Source organism: Bos indicus x Bos taurus, chromosome 4, assembly GCF_003369695.1.
Source record: "Bos indicus x Bos taurus breed Angus x Brahman F1 hybrid chromosome 4, Bos_hybrid_MaternalHap_v2.0, whole genome shotgun sequence".
Taxonomy (NCBI): domain Eukaryota; kingdom Metazoa; phylum Chordata; class Mammalia; order Artiodactyla; family Bovidae; genus Bos; species Bos indicus x Bos taurus.
This window is the reverse complement of record NC_040079.1, coordinates 15,717,547-15,739,674: the sequence shown is the minus strand read 5'-3', so window position 1 is coordinate 15,739,674 and position 22,128 is coordinate 15,717,547. Positions and strand designations below refer to the sequence as shown.

The 22,128-nt window shown below is 37.9% G+C and overlaps 1 protein-coding gene across 7 annotated transcripts in view; it reads right to left on the bottom strand.

Annotated features, from left to right (window-relative positions):
• BRAF (B-Raf proto-oncogene, serine/threonine kinase) overlaps nucleotides 1-22,128 on the bottom strand; it is a 176,635-nt gene that overhangs the window by 25,430 nt on the left and 129,077 nt on the right. For 4 of the 7 annotated variants that reach the window (XM_027538827.1, XM_027538823.1, XM_027538826.1 and 1 more), the window contains 3 exons: nucleotides 13,166-13,212; nucleotides 12,251-12,369; nucleotides 8,387-8,518 (listed from right to left, as the gene is read on the bottom strand). In XM_027538827.1, coding sequence (XP_027394628.1) covers nucleotides 8,387-8,518; nucleotides 12,251-12,369; nucleotides 13,166-13,212 — 298 coding nt within the window. Of the gene's footprint in view, nucleotides 1-183; nucleotides 1,464-6,430; nucleotides 6,512-8,386; nucleotides 8,519-12,250; nucleotides 12,370-13,165; nucleotides 13,213-22,128 lie in introns of those variants that run through there. The other 3 variants (XM_027538829.1, XM_027538828.1, XM_027538830.1) reach the window with 3 other exon arrangements.

The following is a 22,128-nucleotide window of genomic DNA, read 5'->3' as shown; positions in this document are numbered from 1 at the left end:
GAACTTTGAACTCTTTTGTTGAGGAAATTCTAATGGGGCATTGAGTTATATAAGCCTGAGAATCAGAGTCTCCTCCAGAGAGAAGGTGAAGTGGGAACTAATATCTTCTGTTTAACAAAGTAAAAAGGTTTATCTTCCCTGCACGCAGAGATTTGTAATTTTTCTGATTTCTTTCTTTTCTAATTTTCTGACTTGTGGTTCTTTTAAAAGTGGGCAAAGACAGATGTTAGCAGTCTTAAGTCTCAGGGAGAAGAGAGGGATTTTGATCTTAGAGGGAACAGGTTCAATAGGGGTAGACTGGATGCTCAGACCCTGATGCTGGAAAGACTGAAGCAAAAGGAGAAGAGGACAGCAGAGGAGATGGATAGACAGTACGACAAGACTGAGTGGACGTGAATTTGAGCAAACTCTGGGAGATGGTGAAGGACAGGGGAGCCTGGAGTGCTACAGTCCATGGGGACATGACTTAGCTCCTGAACAACAACAGAGCCTAAGGTGGAAAGAGGCAGTCAGAGATCCTTGGTTACAGGGCAGAATTGATGAATTTCAGGAGCAGTCAAGTTTGATATCCTACTTCATGTTATTTCTGGTTTGGTGCTGTACTAACCCTCACTTAACTACACGCTGATTTGCCCGAGCACCACCAAAGTGAAGTTAGTTTAATTTCGCTTACCTCCTTTCCCATCTCCTCTGTTGTAACTGCTCTTCTCCCACTTCATAACAGGCATATCTTTTACACATGTGCACTTTAAATATATTGCATATCACAATGTATTGCGTAAATGACACTGCATTGTGTGACATATTGCAATCACAATATACTGCATGTATCACACTGCGCCAAGGTGTAAAACTGCTCAGGGTACCAAAGGGACGCTTTCAAATACTGCTAACTGGACTCTAATGAATGGGTAGCAAATCCCTTTGTAAGACAATTGGTTTCCAATTCTTTGCTTTCAGCAAAATCAACTGAATTGCCAGCTAATTATTAAAATAATTTTTTAATGACGTTATTAAATAATCTTTGGCATGCAACAGAAAAGTGTAGTGATTTACAGTGTTGTGTCAGATTCTAGTTTACAGCGAAGTGATTCAGTTATATACATTCTTTTTCAGATTCTTTTCCATTACAGGTTATCGTAAGATATTCTCTATGTTGCACAGTAAGTCCTCATTGTTTACTAGGATTTTATTTTTAACTTAAGCATTTTAAACTTCTTGAATGTTTCAGCCAGAGGAGATATTATGTAGTTTCACTGTTTCATCATTTATGTTTAAGAAACATTTTGTCAGTTCCAATGGCATCTTTCAGCTTTCAACCTGTTGAACAGTTCTCAGTTACATTTTAGTGAGTTCCTTCTTATTGTTCAAAGAGCAAATTTTTTCCTTGTGAGAGTTCACAAAATCTTCAGTTATGGCCATGTGCTTCTGATCCGTGGCTTTGTCTCTTTTCCTTGCACAGACTTAAAAAAAATAAATTGATTTTAATTGGAGGCTAATTACTTTACAATATTGTGGTGGTTTTTGCCATACATTGACACGAATCAGCCACGGGTGTACATGTGTACCACCGTCCTGAACCCCCTCTCATCTCCCTCCCCACCTCACCCCTTTGGGTTATCCCAGTGCACTGGCTTTGAGTGCCCTGCTCCATGAATTGTACTTGCACTGGTCATCTATTTTACACATGGTGATACACATTTCAACGCTCTTCTCTCAAATCATCCCACCCTTGCCTTCTCCCACAGAGTCCAAAAGTCTGTTCTTTATATTTGTGTCTCTTTTGCTGTCTTGCATATAAGGTCGTCATTACCATCTTTCTAAATTCTATATATATGTGTTAATATACTGTATTGATGTTTCTCTTTCTGACTTACTTCACTCTGTATACTAGGCTCCAGTTTCATTCACCTCATGAGAACTGACTCAAATGCATTCTTTTTAACCGCTGAGTAATATTCCATTGTGTATACGTATCACAAATTCATTATCCATTTGTCTGCCAAAGGACATCTAGACTGCTTCCATGTCCTTGCTACTGTAAACAGTGCTGTGATGAACACTGGGGTACACGTGTCTCTTTCAATTCTGGTTTCCTTGGTGTGCATGCCCAGCAGTGGGATTGCTGGGTCATATGGCAGTTCTAGTTCCAGTTTAAGGAATCTCCACACTGTTCTCCATAGTGGCTGTACTAGATTGCATTCCCACCAACAGTGTAAGAGGGTTCCCTTTTCTCCACACCCTCTCCAGCATTTATTGTTTGTAGGCTTTTTGATAGCGGCCATTCTGACTGGCGTGAGATGGTACCTCATCGTGGTTTTGATTTGCATTTCTCTGATAATGAGTGATGCTGAGCATTTTTCATGTGTTTGTTAGCCATGGCTCTGTCTTAACTGACATTAATTAACTTCTGTTTTTTAATAAAGCAAAGAAGAAATTCAATAGAAGCATTAAGTAGGTCAAGCGATATAATCTGTGTGAAAGTTGACAAGTCTTGTTATTTTGAGGACTTGTGAAATAGTTTAAGATGGTTTTATGTGATCAACTAGTAGAACAGATACATATTTTCTTATTAAATTCAACTTTTAGAGTATTTTAGTGAAATATTATTGGTTTTATAAAGATAGAATTTTCAATTTTAATGACTCTTCTCCAAATAAATAACTTGCTATTACTTTTAATTTAATAAAACTATAGTATTTCTATGCATATATTTATACATTTTGAAGGAGGAAATGGCAATCCACTCCAGTGTTCCTGCCTGGGAAATCCCATGGACAGAGAAGCCTGGCACACGATAGTCCATGGGACTGCAAGAATTGGACGCAACTTGGCGACTAAACCACGACCATAAGAAGAGTTCAAATAACCAGTGACGCAGTTATGGTAAAGAATTAATCTTGCCCAAAGGGAGGGCTGGGTCCCAGAAGACCTTGGTTCAGCCCCTGGATTGGGAAGATCCCCTGGAGGAGGAGTGAATGAACGACTAAGCACCAGCACCATCTGGAAGGTAATCTCTGAGCGCTGAAATGTTCTGCCTGATAAGAGTGCCTTTGTTTACCTGGGAGTCTAAGATCATGTCAGACAGTCTTATTCTATCATTGTGATTTACTGAGAGGGCTTTGGCAACCCACTCCAGTGTTCTTGCCTGGAGAATCCCAGGGACGGAGGAGCCTGGTGGGCTGCCGTCTATGGGGTCGCACAGGGTCGGACACAACTGAAGAGACTTAGCAGCAGCAGCAGCACAGAGGGCTTTAAGTTATATGATATCAGTTTGACCTCTGCAGGGGCTAAAAACTAAGGTGGCCAACTGTATCTATGTGACTGAGGCCTGAGAATGACTCTGGCCTCCAAGACTCGAGCGAGTTTCCCTGGCTGGCAATACTTTCTGCATGCTGTCACATGTGGCTGCCAGAACTTAGTACTGGCCACAACTGCACTGGAAGAGGACAACTGGAAACTCCATTTGTGACACTCTCCTGGATTCTGCCCTATGTGCCTCTTCCTGTGGCTCATTTTAACCTATATCCCTTTGTTTTAATAAACCATCATCTGAGTATTAACAACTTCCAGTGAGTTCTGTATGACTTAATGAATTACTGAACCCGAGGGTGGTCTGCTGAGCTCTGCATACAGTTGTAACAAAACTTCTGACTTTCCCATACTCTTTTAATATTTATTTGAACAATATTTCTCAGCACTTCTTTAAAAATAAAACTAGAAAAAGGACTGATGCTAAGTCCCTGCTTATTCTAGCAAAAGTCTTATTTTTCACAAATATATGGATGAAGAGAAAATAAAATCCCATGTTGTTCATTAAAATACACATTTCCAATAAAATTTTACCTGTTTCTATATATCAAAACCTGTATGTTATTTTCATCAGGTATATATTAATAATTGTTAATAGATAATTTGGAATTTAAAAAGTTAACAGAGCCTAACGTCACTGGCAACTTTTTAAAAAAATTCTAAATTAAAATCTGTATTTTTTGTTGCAGAGATATAATTTGAGTGATCAATAAGAGGTTTTAAAGCATAAAAATGTTACATTAGGAAAACAATTCATTGGAGAAAGAAAAATACAAATATTCAATAGTTTAAAGGCAAAAAAAGAGCCATGTAAAACTTGCAGAAATTTGTATATATATAATATTCATTCATACATGTTTTGTATGTATATACATACATACATATATATACACACACACACACACACACACACACACACACACACACACACACATATTTTGGCTGCATTGTGCAGATCTTAGTTCCCCAACCAGGGACAGAACCTGTGTCTCGTGCAGTGGGAGCACAGAGTTTTAACCACTGGATGGCCATGGAAGTTCCGAAACTTATAAAAATTAATGAAGAGGTTTTATATTTTTTGAACAAAGAATGATGGTAAGTATCGAAATAAAGTATGACTTAGATTTTAATTGGTACATTTAAAAGTTATATAATCACATTTTTTGGAAATGTCAATATAATACACTGAAAATTACATTCTTTGCAATGATTTAAACTTTCAAGGGAAGGTCTTTCCCGGATGTAATTTATGGATAGGAAATTAAACTGGCACTTATACTACAAAATCAACAGCTTGGTTTGAAATTCTGGGACTGGTTACTTTCATCCTCAGTCTACACATCTATACTTGCACTCCTGGTATCCCTGCCCTCCATTCACTCCTGTTTTGTTGGAGCACACATCTGCTCATCCTCAATATCACCTCCTGCACTGCCTCAACAGAACTGTGAACTCCCCTGAGAGCACAGCCTGTGTTTTATTCACACAGGCTCTTTGTATACTCTTTGTATCGCTCTAAATCCCATACAGTAGGTATCACAAATTTTTTAATTAAAATAAACTAGTTTGCATGTTGATAACTTATTGGCTTCCCTGGAGACTCAGTAGTAAAGAATCCACCTGCCAATTCAGGAGACTTAGGTTCGATCTCTGGGTCGCGAAGATCCCCTGGAGGAGATGGCAACCCACTCCAGTATCCTTGCCTGGGAAATGCCATGGACAGAGGAGACTGGCAGGCTATATAGTCCATGGGGTCACAAAAGAGTTGGACATGACTTAGCAACTAAACAACAACAACAAGAATATACTTGCTATCATTCCCTGGTAATTGTCATTTCCTGTCTCCTTTAGATCTTGCAGCTTAGAACCCAGCCACCATACTGTGAGAAAGTCCAAGCTTCCTGTGAAAAAGTCCTCATACAAAGACCTATGTTGACAAGAACTGAGGCCCCTGGCCCTTGGCCACGACTAAGCTTCCGGCTGACAGTTAACTGGTTAACTGGTCATACCTTCTCATGTATGCAAATGAGCTATTTTGGAAGTAGATACTTTACCAGCCAGTGAACTGATCACAGCCAATACCATGTGAAATAGAGATAAACCTTCCACATTGAGAGAAGCCCACACTGCAGATTTATCATTTAAGTCACTACATTTTAGGTGGTTGGTTATAGAGCAGTAATAACTGGAATTCATGTGAAATATAAACATCTGTTATTTTCTTCTAAGATGACACAGCACTTCTGCTCTGAGAGAAAAAAAAGTCACTATACCTAGCTTAACTGAGCACATTATTAATCCCAATTTAGTAGCGAAGCTGCACTACAAGAGGTAAGAATAGGTTGACTAGACAGCAAAACAGAATGATAAAGACAGGGGAAAGGACAAAGCAATTTCTCAGACTTTTGGCACTTCGGTAAGTGAAATAAAAAGGCATGCTACTCAGCAAAGTCATATAGGGATGGTCATTCCTCAAGGAGTTAAGGGGCTTGTTTAGGAAAGAATCCAATCTTTGTTAACTTTAAGGAATTCTTTAGTTCAATCTCTTATTTTTAATAATAGGGAAAAAAAAAAAGATACCTAGAGAGCTACAGTGGCTAGGTCATGCAGGTTGTGAGTCCAACATCTGCCATCACATCAGGCTGTTTGACCTGTCCTATCTTGAATTTACAGGCAAAACCTGCCACCTCAGACTTCTGAGGGGTGAGAATATGGGGGGATGGGCCTATATTACATAGTAAAGAAGCAGCTGTACCATCTCCCATGGAAAAAATAAAGATTATTCCTAGATTTTCAAACAGAAGTCCAATCTGAGAGCCATAGAAATTGAAGTATGAGAAAGACAGAAAGAAAAATCAAATCAAGGAGATGGATGCAACACTACCTGGGGTTACTTCACTGAGGATGACTAGAGTATCTGATTCAAAAGAGGGAGTTCCATGAAAAGCGCCTCTTAAAGAAAGCAGACTAGGAAGTAATGAAGTAGAATGGGGATGGTGGGAAGAGAACACAATTCTTTCATATCCTTTTTTCTTCATCAAACACTTGGTTTCAGACTGGCAAATTCCAGAAGGCTCTAACTATACTACCAGAAAGAATTAACTAGTAAAGGCCTTACCCTTCTGTTGGTCACTCACTTCTCTCATGGGAAGTAAGCCCTTGCACAGCATTTATTACACTCCCATGGAGGACAAAGCACCTAAAATGCCAAGAAGTGGATGAGTGCAGAACTCTGGGATGTTTTTTCCGTATTTTGGAGACACTATTACTTATTTCCATAATATAACTTTATTATTTTATTAAAACAAACTTATTCACTGACAAACGGATTTCATCCAGACCTTAGGTTCATAATTTTTTTTATTATTTTTTGTCTCTATGATAAATCAACTAAAACTAAACTAAAATTCCCTCATAATTCATCTAGAAGAACAGCATGGCTAGGAAAACTGAACATGGCACAGGGTATTACACTGGATGGCTGAGTTAATAAGACTGTAAGAGGCAGGGTACATGAAGCTGGTAAATTAGAGACAATCTTGCTCCTCAGAATGCCATCATCGAATCAATCATCTCAGTGATCTAGGATCTGTCACAAGGACAGTAAGTGCAGTGTTTCAATTATGTTCTTTAGCTTCTATTTTAGCCCACTCTGAATCTAAGTTTCATGGAGGCTTAAAAGAATCAGGTCATCAGAAGCCAGGTCATAGATTTCTTTTTAAAACTTAGAGATATAATTCAACATTTTAAAGCTATGAAGTAGTTAGACCAAACAACAATAAAAAAAAAATAGTTTTAGACTGACTTAGGTGGAAATGTAGCCAATTTAAAAAATCCTCAAGATAGAGAATCAAGGCCATTGTTGAGTTAGGGTCATACTTATTAAAAGTACACACAAGCATATGACAATTTAGATTACTTCTCTGATATTACATGATAGTCAAAAATTCTTAATGAGAAAGCTACCCAGTATCTTTAGAAAGCTTCAGTATTACCAAAAAGATTGACAGTTGAACTGCTGACCAAAAAACTACTAAAGGAAGCATTATACATTAAAAACTATCATTTCATTAGGTTGGGAGGTTATGATCAAACACATACAACATTCATGCTTTTAAAAAGACTCTACACTGGTGACTCTCCGTGTGTGTTAGAAACACCCAGCAAACCCATTAAAATGCTGATGCCCGGACCCCACCCCAATGATTCAGCATCTGCTCCAGCATCTTCATTTTTAAAATAAACTATTCCGGTGATTCACATACAAATCACAGTATAATGTATAAATACTATTTTAATCCCAGTTTATATGGTCAACTATTGTTCTCTAATATATTAACAGTGTAACTGCTGCAATCTCTCTCCACACACACACACACCCACTCTCTTAAAATGCTGAGGTATATGAGGTAACTTCAGTAAAGAAAATTCATTTTTCTTGGCCAGTGTTAAAAGCCTAGGTGAATTTAACATGGCTGGGATCAAAATTACAAAGAGCTGAACGAGGCTATGCTGACACTTTGGAAGACAAGGAAGAGAGAGCAGGAGCTTAGGAAGAGAGAAGTAAAAAATCCCCTCCTATTTGAATTCTTCTCACAGAAAAATGAAAGCATGATATAACAGTCCTTTCATTTATCTAGCTTTAAAAATCTAAAAAGTAGGGAGGAATCTTAGTCATTTTAAAAGGACTTGGTATCAAGAAGTTCACAGCTGAGCACCTGCTCAGACCTGCACAGACAGTCTGTGACAGAGTAAAAGGCCTGAGCCCAGATGCTACAGCACTGTGCCAGGGTCACGAGGCAGGAGCCAGAGCCAGCACTGTGTCTCTAGTTTCTAGTCAGCAGAGCAGGAGGTTCACTCCACTACAACACTGAAGTATGGTATTTCAAGGAAAGGTCTTACACGCTGCCATTACTGTCAAAAGTACTGAACAAAAAATTCTAAACCTGGAACCAAGATCAAGAGTTCTATCCTTCATGCTTTATCCGGGATCCAAGACTTACTTCTTTGCTACAATGAATTGGAGCCTCTTGACAAATAATAAAATGAACCCCAAGAAATGGTGAATATTTACCTGGTCCCTGTTGTTGATATTTGAATAAGGTAACTGTCCGGTCATCAATTCATACAGAACAATCCCAAATGCATATACATCTGACTGAAAGCTATATGGGTTTTTATCTTGCATTCTGATTACTTCTGGTGCCTGGTAGAACATAAAAAGAAAAATATTCTTGTTTATTATTCACATCAACCAAATAAAGACTGAAAACCAAATTATTATAATTCTCAGAACAATGTTTTTATCATTAAATAACCAGAACAATGTTTTTATCATTAAATAACCTATGTAAAATATGTAATCAATTCTCTTATTTATGGCCAAGGAAAGAAAACTGATTATCAAAGATAAACAAAAAATAAATGCTCTGTAAACTCTGAGAGAAACAGTACTGAGATTCCATATACATTATTAAGATTTAAAAAACTTTAACAGCTACCCTCTTTCTACACAAAATACCATTACTGCCATTTGAATTTTTCCCATTACTTTTCCTATTAAGAGTGAGTTCCCACTTTCCATTACTGACTCAGGAAAGAAACCCTAGACCTGTCATTATGAGATGTTTGGAAGTAGCATAACCACTATGGTAATCGCCTGAGAATGTAAGTTTTCCCATTGGTACAAATGAATCTCCTCATCTCAGCACACCTTAGACAATCATGGTAAAATTTCAAGACTGATACATTCAAATGCCTTTCCTGTCTCCAAAAGAAGTGTAATTATGCCATGGATGCTTTATTAACAAAACCGAGAGACAGTAGGTAGATTTAATAGAAAATGGTATTAAGATTCTTTTGGCTGCTTCTTCTTGGGCAAAGATACAGACCTAATCATATTTGCTATATTTTCACACATTCCAGTTACTATAGTCTACAACTAGATTCCTTATTAGCCATTTACATGTAATACAACAAATGGTTGATTAAATATTGGCTTTAAAGAGTTCCTTCACCTTGCATCTTCTGGACTGTTTCATCAGGAAGAAATTAGAGAAACTGCAGGGTAACAAGACTTTGTGAAAACATGAGTCTGATACCAAAATCAGGACAAGCTGCAAAAATGGCCCAAAGACCTGGAACAAGATTCCCAGTCAGTGGTCAGGGTAAGGCAGGGCAGACTGTCTTATAAGGAGTGACAGCACTTTCAGTCTTACCTGCAAAACAGAATCACCTAAGCAGCCTTTCACCTCTCAACATCCAGACTACATACTAGCTCAATAATACACCATCAGAGTCTAGAGATGGGAACAGCTTCAACTGCTAGTTTTTATAGCTCCGCAGATGACTTTAATGTCCACCAAGGTTGAGAACCACTGAGGAAAGATGTATGGGAGACCCAGATGCAAGTCAAGGATGGGGTGGCGTCGGGGTGTGGTGAAGGTTACATCTCCTTGGTTTTGTCATGTATTTTCTTGATAACTGTTCTTGGTAGTACAGTGCAAAATAACCCCACACAATTGTGATGTAATGAACAAGCCAGATTATTAAGAGGCTGGTTATGATACAGACATAATTTTCAAAGCCAGGATGCAATTTTGTGAGGAACAGTTGAAGAACTGCCTTCTTGAAATTTAGTTTTACTTCACTGCTGTTGGTAGATGGTTTGATGAAAAGTCATATGTGATCTATTTATAAGAAATGCATGATTTATCCTCAATTAATTTAGTAACATAAAGATTTTCACAAAAGGTTTTCTTATTTAAGATATAAATAAAGATTGAGAATACCACTGTAAATAATTCAGGGACTTACCTAACCTTTGGTTCTGACCAAGTTCTTCTCTCCTAGTCTATGGATGTTCCTATTTATGAAGGCAGGATCAACTCAAAAGGATTTTACTCAACAATTAAGTGTACTACTGACTAATCTCTCGTCTTAAAACTCAGCTTGGTGGAATAAAGGATGAACCCATCTCCCCAGGTATTAACAAAAAAGAAATTAAAAGAAAATATAAAACAATGTATAATAGTCTATAAACTGTATAATCTAAGATTTTTGGAAAAGGACAAACCTGGAGACTTGACTGAGCCTAACTTTCCCACACCAGTTAAAATAAACACACCTTTAAAACATGTATCAACTGTTTCTTTATAATTGTAGATTTTGCAATTTCACCTTCTCGCAGGACACACGGTTATCTTTGTTATAAGGTGTATGACTTAAAGGTGTCTGAGATCCAGATTACAATGATTAATTAGTTTGTTTATAATTATTTATTAAAACAAACATATATTAAAGAAAAATACAGCTAGCTCTAATTACTAAATCCCAGAAAAGGCATTCAAAATCCATTGGTTCAACCCAGTGTTAAAGATGGAAAGACTTGGAGGAGGTCAAGAAACAGGCAGGTTAAGAGTCAAAAGTACGAGAGTGCAGACCTCTGGACTCCAAGTCCAAGGCCAACCCCCTTCCACCTTGCCACTCACTCTAATGCCAGTTATTATAAGAAATCATAGCCAAATTTAACCCCAGGCTTATCTTGACTAATTCAGAATCCTCTTCTTAGAACTGCTACAGATAAGTTCAGGGAATTCAGGCAAATGTAGCTTTGAAAGTCCTTGCAGTTTTGCTTTTTCCAGCAGGTATCCTAAAGTTTTACTGCAGATTCAGTTATTCAAAACTTAAAACTGCACTAACAGTTTTGGAACATCCTGTATTCAACTTGGAGCACAGGTTCTCAAGGATTTTTTGGTCTCAGGATTTTTTCAGTCTTAAAAATTATGGAGGACCCCAAGAAGCATCTGTTTATGTGGATTATACCTATGGATACTGAGCATATTAAAACTTAACTGAGGAACTGTTAAAATATTTATTAAATTATAAAACAACCATTAGCCGTTAAGACAGATTACCCTTTAAAAAAAAAATGAAAACTAGATTTTCAAAAACAAAGTTTAGTGAGAAGAACACTACTGCCATTTTTTTTCCTTGCCATGCCACAAGGCATGCAGGATCTTGGTTCCCCGACCAGGGACTGAACCTGTGACCCCTGGAGTAGAAGCATGGAGCCTTAACCACTGGACTGCCAGGGAAGTCCCTGTAGTTCTTTTTGACTGGTTTAACAGCAGCCAGCTACGGTCACATACTCAGTTATGCATTCAATCTGTTGTGATGTGTTGAACAGTATGAAGAAAAAGCTAGTCTCACACAGGACGACCTTGGGAAACCTTGAAGGGTCTTAAGGACCCTCCTGAGAAGAGCTGGCTTAAGAAAAGCCCTATGACCACCCTTTTCACAGCATGCTGAAAGGAACTGAACAAAAGTTTTAGTTCCCTCTTCTTATAATTTCTCTCTCTTCTTTTCCACAAAGCAGAAATAGGAATAAAGAAAGAACAAGGAGCTATGCAGGGCACACAAGGCTGACAGTGTTTAAAATCTACCTTTCATTTTTCTTTTTCTTTTCCCAGCTGCCCATAATTATACCATTCTTTCTAGTCTAAAGAAAGTAACTTTCCAATTTAGGCTTAAATAAGATTGTGAAACAGTCTCTTGTTCTTAAAAGGAGTAGTTCTTTTATTGAAACCTTAATAATGGCTGCAAATCACACCTACTTTTAAATTGCATACTTCTTTTTTGAAACAACATACACAGAACATTCTAAACACAAAATATTTTAGAGAGACAATTCTGAATAAAACTTAAGCAGTGCTTATAAAAGATACATTCTTTTGTTTAAGATATACTGAAGCTGGTTCCATAATATTCTTCCTAAAGATAAAATTAAAATCTATTTATAACAAAATAAGATCAACATTGGTTTTTGTGTATACTGAGAACTATGAGAACACTATAGTTGAAATCTTCAATGACTTTCTAATAACAGCATCTCAGGGGCCAAAAATTTAATTAATGGAGAAATAGCCTCAATTCTTACCATCCACAAAATGGATCCAGACAACTGTTCAAACTGATGGGACCCACTCCATCGAGATTTCACTGTGGCTAGACCAAAATCACCTATTTTTACTGTGAGGTCTTCATGAAGAAAAATATCTGAGGTGTAGTTAAGTAAAGGAAAACAACAGGTCTCATTTTCCTATCAAAGCAAGCATTATGAAGATTTTAGGTATGAGATATAATTTCCACAATTCTTTATTATGATATTCTTTAAAAGGAAGTATAGTACTTCACATTTCCTTTTAAAGTTAATAAGTATGCTTTAAAAATAGTGTTATTTGAACTGTGTGACCTGCTTTTAGGATTTTTGGTGCCTCAAACATGGTAAGATGAGGTAAGCTGTTTTCCTAAGTTTGTGGGAGACCTTGGGACTTCCCCATTGGATTTTACTAAAAGAGGCCCAAATATCCTTCTGGCACTGCTAGGAAGGCTATAAAGCTCTTCACTGGCATTTAGGCACCTGGCAGATCGGATCTGAATCGGGCTTACGGAGCAAGAAGAAACGTTATGTTTGCCTCATCTCATTGTTATATAATGTAGAGCCGTCAATTACATCTCAACGACCACTGAACAAGGTCAGGGCACTGAAAGAAGCTAGTAGATAGCTACAAAACTATGCATGTTATAGTGCTTACAGGACATAAGCAATCACAGTCCTACTATCATAAGGACTTAATAGGCTTTTCTTTTTTGCAATGCTTAGCTGTTCAAAAACCAGAAGCAGGTTGGAGTATCATGCACTATTACCCTCCTGTGCAAACCCAGTTATTGATTCCCTTTACAATGTGTTGTTGAACTCAGCATGAAAGCTGGTTTTACATAATGTGAAGATAAAATGCAGGAGAAAAGGTCAGATGTTTTCAAACTTCGCAGACAAGTTCAGGAAGGATACTATTACTCTTGAGGTCTCTGTGGATGATTGACTTGGCGTGTAAGTAACTGAAAAACAAAAGATCATTTTAACCTGAGGAGGGCTAATGACTCTGGCCTCAGTATCTATAGAACACATTTAGGGGTGTAAACAAAGATTTATTTAGAATCATGATACAACTGCAAACTGCACACTGTGATAATCCCTTTATAGAAGAAACAGTAAAATAGACTGCAAGTGAACTGAGGATTTTAGGAACATGTTACTATTATGGTACAACCAAAATCTTTTTTTCTACTGAATGACTTTGCTTTATCTTTTACTGTTTACCAATACAAACCTTCTACTCCAGTCACGCCTATTTATCCAGGTCCTTTAAGTATACCTTGGTATTTAATCCCATCTCTGTGATCAATGCTCCCCTCCCACACCAAATTAGCTTTCATTCTATTCTCCACTGAATCAGACTTATTCCTTAACACTGAATATACGTTCTGACTCCTAAGTGACGTTTTCCCAAGACTCAACCATAAATGAAGTGATCTGTCCCCTGTTCAGTTATTACTGTAACAGTTTGATTCATGTTTTTTTTTTTTTCCACCTATGTTCACTTTCTATTCAGAATAAAAACTCCATTTGATAAAATAAAACCACTTTTAAATGCTGAATTGTATGTTCGTAAAATACCTTCTTAAAACTAGTGAGGAACTTTCTACTGTAACGGACACAGTGAATCTATTTCAAAGTCGATGATAAATTTAAATCATCTGTTACCCCTAAAAGCTGCCTCAGTGGAGTTTATTGAGGGAAAGAGCTGTGTCTGGTTTATTTCTGTTTATCCCCAGCGCCCAGTAGCGTGCCTGGCATGTGGTAAGCATTCAATACATATACGTTGGATCAACGACAATGAGATAAATATAATGTCCTAGTGAAGGTTATTTTTCTTCATTTAACTGTAAGAAAAACAGATATATAAGACTTCTGAAATCTAACGATGACTATTAGGAAATAAATTTTGCCTTAAAGTAAGACTTTAAAATTCAAATAATATAATCAAAATTATATAATGAACACTGTTTAAAATAAAACATTTGCAAATAATTAACTTAATTATTTATGCTTTCTCATCTTCAATTTCCTCATCCAGAGATCAAGACCTCGAAATTTTTTCTCAGACAAAATTTTTATTTAAAATTACTGCTTATACAAAGCCAATTCCTTCTCCTCCAATTACTCTTACATTATTCTGTTTATTTCCTTCACAGCATTTATCACAATCTGAAATTATCTTGTTGTCATGATTTTTTAGGCTGAGAATTTGATATGCTACATCACACTCACTCTTGCATCAAAAGAAAACATGGTTATCAGTTATAGGCCCTCATATGCTTGAAAAGTTCTGCAGTGACATAGAAAGGTTCAAAAAAGGAGAAAAATGAGTCAATCAAAAGCTGTTCCAAGATGGGGAGACCTTATCCTCATTAGAAAGAAAAGCGGATAGGTCATGATACTGGTGGTGTTTGGGACTTCAGTTAGCTTATTAGTATTTAGTATACAGAAAAGGTGTGGTCTCTGGAAAGAGGTCCTGTCTCCTTTGAAATTAAAGACAACAACAACAAATGGGTGGTATATATGAAAATAGAGAGGCATGATGAAGTTACAAGATGGGAAGATACAGGTATTCTTGATGGATAGTATCAATCTTTTCAACAAATTTGATACAATGAAATACACCAAGAATAATGTAGATAGAAATGTAACTAGAGGGTTGAAGAGAGAAATTTTCTGACCAGGAAAGTACTAGATAACTAAGAAGATATAAATATAATGGCTGAGCTAGTGATATATAATCGTAAACAGCATAGATCTATTACAGGCCAAGGTTGCATCAGCTGCAACTTGAGCTAATACTACTTTATCCTTGGGGAATCCTTTATCGTTTAGAAATTGCTCTACTAACTTGTATCTCATTTAATAAATCCTCTTTCTGCAACACTTCTGTAACAAAAGCAGCAAAAGAGCAGAAATCCTGGTCTATATAATGGAAGGCTGGAAAGAGGAGAGACTCAAACTCCTCAGCTGGAAAAAAGGGATGAGTATCAAACCTCAATCCCTACTTAATATTCCAGATAAAGGCTGACCCTAAACCATTATTTCCTTAAGTATCAACCAGTTACAATGTAAGATGCCACACCCCACATAACTGGTTGAGGGTAAGGAAGGGAACAAGAATAAACTGACTTTGCTATAGATGATACAAAAGTCTATCCATTATGTAGGACAGTTACACTGGAACTCCTAACCTTTCAAAGATGCTGTAAGTTTATAAAAGTAGTGCTTAGTCACTCAGTCATGTCGGACTCTTTGTGACCCCATGGACTGTAGCCTGCCAGGCTCCTCTGTCCATGGAATTCTCCAGGCAAGAATACTGGAGTGGGTTGCCATGCCCTTCTCCAGGGGTCTTCCCAGTCCAGGGATCAAACTCAGGTCTCCCCCGTTACAGGCAGATTCTTTACTGTCTGAGCCACCAAGGAAGTCCATAAAAGTACCAGGAAAGAAAAAACATGTTATAAACTAAATGAATATCATGCTCTTGATAGGTTTCTGTTAGGAGTCTCCTTCCGTGAAGAAAAGTATCCACCTACAGAATCAATTTAACCTTAAGAAGCTGGCGCATCAGCTAGTAAAATTTGTTCTCTATGCTGTTTCTTTCAAGGTCTTATGCAAGATTCGATTTTTCAGCATTCTTTTAAGACCATACTATGATGCGCTGACATCAAACTAAAAAGCTTCTACACAACATAGGAAACTACCACCAAGATGAAAAAGCAACCTATCAAAGGGGAGAAAGTATCTGCAAATCATGCATCTATAGGGGATATCAAAAATAAAAAGAACTCACATCTCAGTAACCAAAAACTCAATCAAGTTTTAAAAATAGACATTTCCCAAAGAAGATATACACATGGGCCAACAGGCACATACATGAAAAGGTGTTCAACACCACTAATTACCAGGGAAATGCAAACCAAAACCACAACAAAATATCATCTCTTATCTGTTAGAATGGCCATTATCGAAAAAGTAAGAAATACAAGTGTTGGTGAGTAGATAAAGGGAATCCTTATGTACTGTTGGTGGGACTGTAAATTGGTACAGCTGCTATGGAAAACAGAATGGAGGTTCCACAAAAAATTAGACACAGAATTACCAAATGATCTAACAATCCCACTTTGGGGTATATATATATCAAAAAAATTTAACTCAGGATCTCAAGACACTTGCACCCTCATGTTCACTGCAGCATTATTCACAGCAACCAAGACATGGAAACAACTTAAGTGTCCATCAATGGATAAAGAAAATGTTAACACACACACACACACACACACACACACACACACACACACACATACACACACAGCAATAGTATTCAGCCATAAAAAATGAGGATATCCAGCCATTTATGACAACATGGATGGATCTTGACCTCATTATGCTAAGTGAAACAGGTTGCATGATGTCACTGACTTTTGGAATCTCAAAAAACAGAAAAAGCAAAACAAAACCCAAATTCCTTTCATCTTCCTTATGGTGGGAAAAAATGTTTATTAAATCAGCCACTGTTATTATGGCAGCTACAGTTACTCTACTGACTCCTATCAAAATTATATTCAACTACAGCCCTAGAGATTTGTTGTTCTTGCATGGCTCCTACAAAACCATTTCCCTTATCCAAAATTTGTGTACTTCTCTTTTTTGGACTTGAATAAGATTTCTTATTTTGCACACATGGCCTCTGTGTGCTTAGCTGCTCAGTCGTGTCTGACTCTCTGTGATCCTATGGACTGTTATCTGCCAAGCTCCTCTGTCCATGGGGATTCTCCATGTAAGAATACTGGAATGGGTTGCTATGCCCTTCTCCAGGGGATCTAGCCAACCCAGTGACTAAACCCAGGTCTCTGGCATCGCAGGCAGATTCTTTACTGTCTGAGTCACCAGGGAAGTCCTGAGATGTGGCCTGTAATTGCAGCTTATTAAAGTTCTAGTTTTCACTAAAAAATCAGTTTGCTGCTGCTGCTAAGTCGCTTCAGTCATGTCCGACTCTGTGCGATCCCATAGATGGCAGCCCACCAGGCTCCCCCGTCCCTGGGATTCTCCAGGCAAGAACACTGGAGTGGGTTGCCATTTCCTTCTCCAACGCATGAAAGTGAAAAGTGAAAGTGAAGTCGATCAATCGTGTCCGATTCTCAGCGACCCCATGGACTGCAGCCTACCAGGCTCCTCTGTCCATGGGATTTTCCAGGCAAGAGTACTGGAGTGGGGTGCCAAAAATATCAGTTTATCAGCATGCTAATGATGCCTTCATCTAAGTAATGTGTAAATATATGCTAGTCATATTCAAGAGAAGAGTGAGGACAAAACTCTCCTAGCATAAGAGCTTCAGGTATGATAATTATATGATTATGAACCTAGTTAAATTCTTCATGTGTGTTACACATCTCTATTTTATCCTCAAGAATATCATGAGAGATTTCAGTCAAATACTTTGCTGAGATTCAAATACTTGTGCCTACACCATCTGCCCAAATTATCAGTCTAATCTATTTATAAAAGCCTCAAGTGTCTCTCACTCATTTGCTGCTGTTTTCATATACTTTCAGCTATTTCTAAAATCAAGCAACTGACCTACACACACATTAGCATTTCTGTCCTCTTTCATCTAATGCTGCACAATTTGAAATAAGTTCATCAGTCTTTCTTTCTTCTTCACACAGCAAGATGAATCTCTCCTCTGACACCAACAGAGAATTGTCAGCAGTTGATTGGACTGGAATGTGTGATGGTGGTGACAAGGTGTTATTTTATCCAAATAGAATTTCAAATCCCAGTCTCCATTCTACTTTGATGTTTTCCTTATCCCTCATAATCAATGTGGAAGGTGAGCAAGACTTCAGGGAATGCCATCCTGCCAGTCTTATGTAGTTAGTAATCATTTACCATGATTACTAGGATGGAAGTCCCTAAAGTAAGTGGAGATCACACATTTTTCTGTTGCACTCTACAGTGGCCTAAATTCAATTTTTACTTAGATTTTTCAGTTTCTCTCACTTGAAAAATCTAATTTACGGAGAGGTGTAACCAGTATACAACACAAAATGTACCCATTTACTATGTACAGTTTAAAGAGTTTTTAGCAGACACATAAAGTATACTTGTCTAAAGACCAACCATAATGAAGGTGAAGAATATCCATCACCCCTAAAGTTTCTTCATACATTTCTACAATTAACAGTACCTCCCTAGGCTCAGGCAACCATTGATAATGATTTCCATTACTAGCAATTAGCTTTACCTTTCCTAGAATTTCACATAAACAAAATCATTTGGCTTCTTTTGCTCAGCATGATTTGGAGACTCACACCCTGGCTGCATACAGTATTACAGTGGATAGACATACTATAACTTAACCAGTTAGTTGTCAGACATTTGGGTTGTTGTGTTTTTTGGCAATTATGAATAAGATACTATCTATATACATTCATGCAAACATTCATATATGAGTTTTTGTTGCCGACTTGTTTTCATCTCTTTTGGGAAGTCAGTGAGATTAGAATTGCTCATATGGTTAATTTTAATTTGAAAAGAACTTGCCAAAGTGGTTGTACCATTTAAGATCCTTACCAGCAACCTGTTAGAGCTCTGGTTACTCTGCATCCTTGCAAATATTGGTATTGTTGGCTCTGATTAGAAGCATTCTAGCGGATGTGTAGTGCTACCCTGTCTATCTTTAATGTCTAACACGTTGAGGATCTTTGCATGTGCTTATTTGCCATTCTTTCATCTTCTTTAATAAAGTACTCCAATCTTTTGCCCATTTTTTCATTGGGTAGTTTTTCTTATAACTAAATTGTAAGAGTTCTTCATATGCTTTGGATATAATTCTTTTATCAGATAATGTGTCCTGCAAACATTATCTTCAAGTCTATGGCTTGTCTTTTCATTTTCTTAAGTGCCTTTTGAAAAGCAGAAGTTTTAAATTCTGATGAAGTCTAATTTATTAATTTTTTCTTTTATGGTTCTTAATTTTTGTGTCATAAGAAATCTTTACCTACATTTTTGCGTCATAAGAAATCTTTAGGCTACAGTGATTTTCTCCTTTGTTTCTTCTAGAGGTTTTAGATTTTAGATGTTCAGCTTTTAGTCTTAGGCCTTTGATCCATTTTGAATGAATATTCACATTTTGTGCCAGAAAAGGGCTAGTTATTTATCCTATTTGGATATACAGTTGTTCCGGTAACATTTTGTTTGTTTTAAAATATTTATATATTTGGCTGTGCCGGGTCTTAGTTACATGGGATCTTTGCTTTTCCTTGTGCATGAGTTGTGGCATGCGTCTTCTTTGGTAGTGGCAGGCAGGATGTAATTTGCTGACCAGGGATGGAACACAGGCCCCCCTGCATGGGGAGCGAGGAGGCTTAGTCATCAGAGAAGTCCCAGGATGAAGATTTTGTGAAAATGGGCTCTAGGGGGCCAGTTCTGGGAAAAGTGGATTGCGGAGAGGGAGCTTCTGAAGGAGGGCGATGCAGGGGTCGTGGACTCTGAGGAGAGGAAGATTCTGGGGAGAATAGGCGGGGGTGGGGGGGAACAGGGGGCCCTGAGTGGAGGGAGATTCAGGCAAAGAGGGGGTGTAAGGTGAGAGCTCTGACGAGGGGGATTTGGGAGTGGGCCTCTGTGAGAATTTGGGGAGGAGGAGACTGAAAGGAAGGAAGTTTTGGTGAAAGCTAGATTCTAGGGAAGAGGGCTTTAAGAGGAAAAGGACTCTGGGAGAGGATAAGGAGGTGGGTTCCAAAAGGTAGGGGGATTCTGAATCCTGCCAGAATTCTCAGAGAGGAATTCTAGAAGAGAAGACGACTGCTGATGGTGAAGCTGTAAGACAAACCTCCTCCAAGAGGGCTGAGAATCAATCTCCAGTAACATTTTTTGAAAGGACTATCCTTTCTTAATGAACTGCCCTGGCATCTTGGTGTTTAAAAAAAAAAAAATTTACTGATCACAGACATAATAGATATATGTCTAGACTTTCTTTCCTGTTTTGAGTCACACATCTGTCATTAATTACACTGTCTTGATTACTGTGGCGGCTTATAGAAAGTTTTGAATCTCACATTAAATGTCCTTCAACTTTGTTCTTTTTCAAAACTGTCTGAGTGACTAAAACTGACTATTCTTGCCACTGTATTTCCATATATGTTTTAGGATCAACTTGTGAATTTATACCAAAATCCTGCTGAGACTTCAATTTGGAAAAAATAGACATCTTAATAATACTGAGTTTTCTAGTCCATGAATATGATATCTGCATGTCCTGTTTCCCGGCTGGGACTTACATTAGAGAGGGTATAATCTCTCTTTGGAAAATACTCTCATCATAATTTAAGTACACCACTGGCCTGAAGAGACCAAGTGAGAGTGTACTGTAAATACGGAATATGATGATATTGACGGAATAGCAAAAACTATGCTATTCTTAGAATAGCATTCATAAGCTTAAATACACAAATTCAGAAGTATGGTATTTGTTTATTTATAAGAGCAAGACAGTTAAATGTGGGAAATGATAGGTACTTCAACCATTGTTGCTGGAACAATTGGATATCCATATAAGGAAAAAAAAACTTCAATCCTTACTTCATACTAATTTGAAGTAGGTGGAAGAACTAAAACTAAAAGCAAAAATTGTAAAACTTCTATTAAAAAACCAAATAATTACTATCACCCTCCTGTACATATAAAGCATTTTCAAGTTCTCAGGATATTTTTACATCATTTGATTTTATAACCTTTGCGTTTCTTTGTGAGGCAAGCAAAAGGGCAATAAGGCCACTTACGCTGATGGGAAAACTAGAGCCCAGAGGATCTAAGTGCCGTGACCAGAAAGGCGTAGAGGAAAGGACATGGGTTGTGAATGTGCAGATCTGGCTCTGAGATCCAACTGTATCACTCATTAGCTGTATGACCTTGGGTACATGACATAATTCCTGAAGCTCTGGATTTCTAACGTGTAAAATGGAGATAACGTTTACCTTCTTAGGTTCTTTCTTTCATTTATTTAACACATATTTATTGAAAGCCCACTCTGTGCTAAGCAACAACTGTTCTAAGTCTTGGAAATTAAGCAGAAAATCCCTACCCTAAAGGGGCTTGCATTGTAGTACAGAAGATATAAAAAAGATGCAAAAAAGTAGGTGGGAGAGAGAAAATGCTGAGTTTCAGGGGGTTGTAATTTCAGGCCAGGGAAGGTCTCTTTTCAAAGGACAGCTTGAGTAAAGATTCAAAGGAGGACAGAGAGTCATACAGATATGGGATAAGAACACAGCAGGCAGAGGGACGAGCAAGGGCAAAACCCCACGGCAGCTGTGTGCTTCCTGCGTTCTACGAATAGCAAAGCAACCTGGCTTGGATGAGAAAACAAGAGGCAGAAGAGCAGTAAATGAGCTGAGAGAGGGAGTAGAATAGGCAGTGCGGGAGGGAGGTGGTGGTGGTGACCTTCTAAGAACTATTGTGTAAGTACTCTGGCTTCCTTTCTGTATGAAATGTGAAGACACTGGAGGAGCAGAAGAGCAACATAATCTGACTGAAGTCTTCAAAGGACTACTAAATTGAGAATACAATGAAGGTGGGTAAGGGTGGAAGTAAGGCACTCACCCAGGCAAGAGGTAACTGTGGTCTGAATCAGGGTAACAGCAGAATAGGTGATGAGAAGCTGTGAGATTCTTGCTGCGGTTCAGTCGCTAAGTCGTGTCTGACTCTTTACGACCTCATGGATGGACTGCAGCACACCAGGCTTCTTTGCCCTTTACCATCTCCTGGAGTTTGCTCAGATTCATGTCCATTGAGTCAGTGATGCTATCTAACCACCTCATCCTGTCAACCCCTCTCCTCCTGCCTTCAGTATTTCCCAGCATCAAGGTCTTTACCAA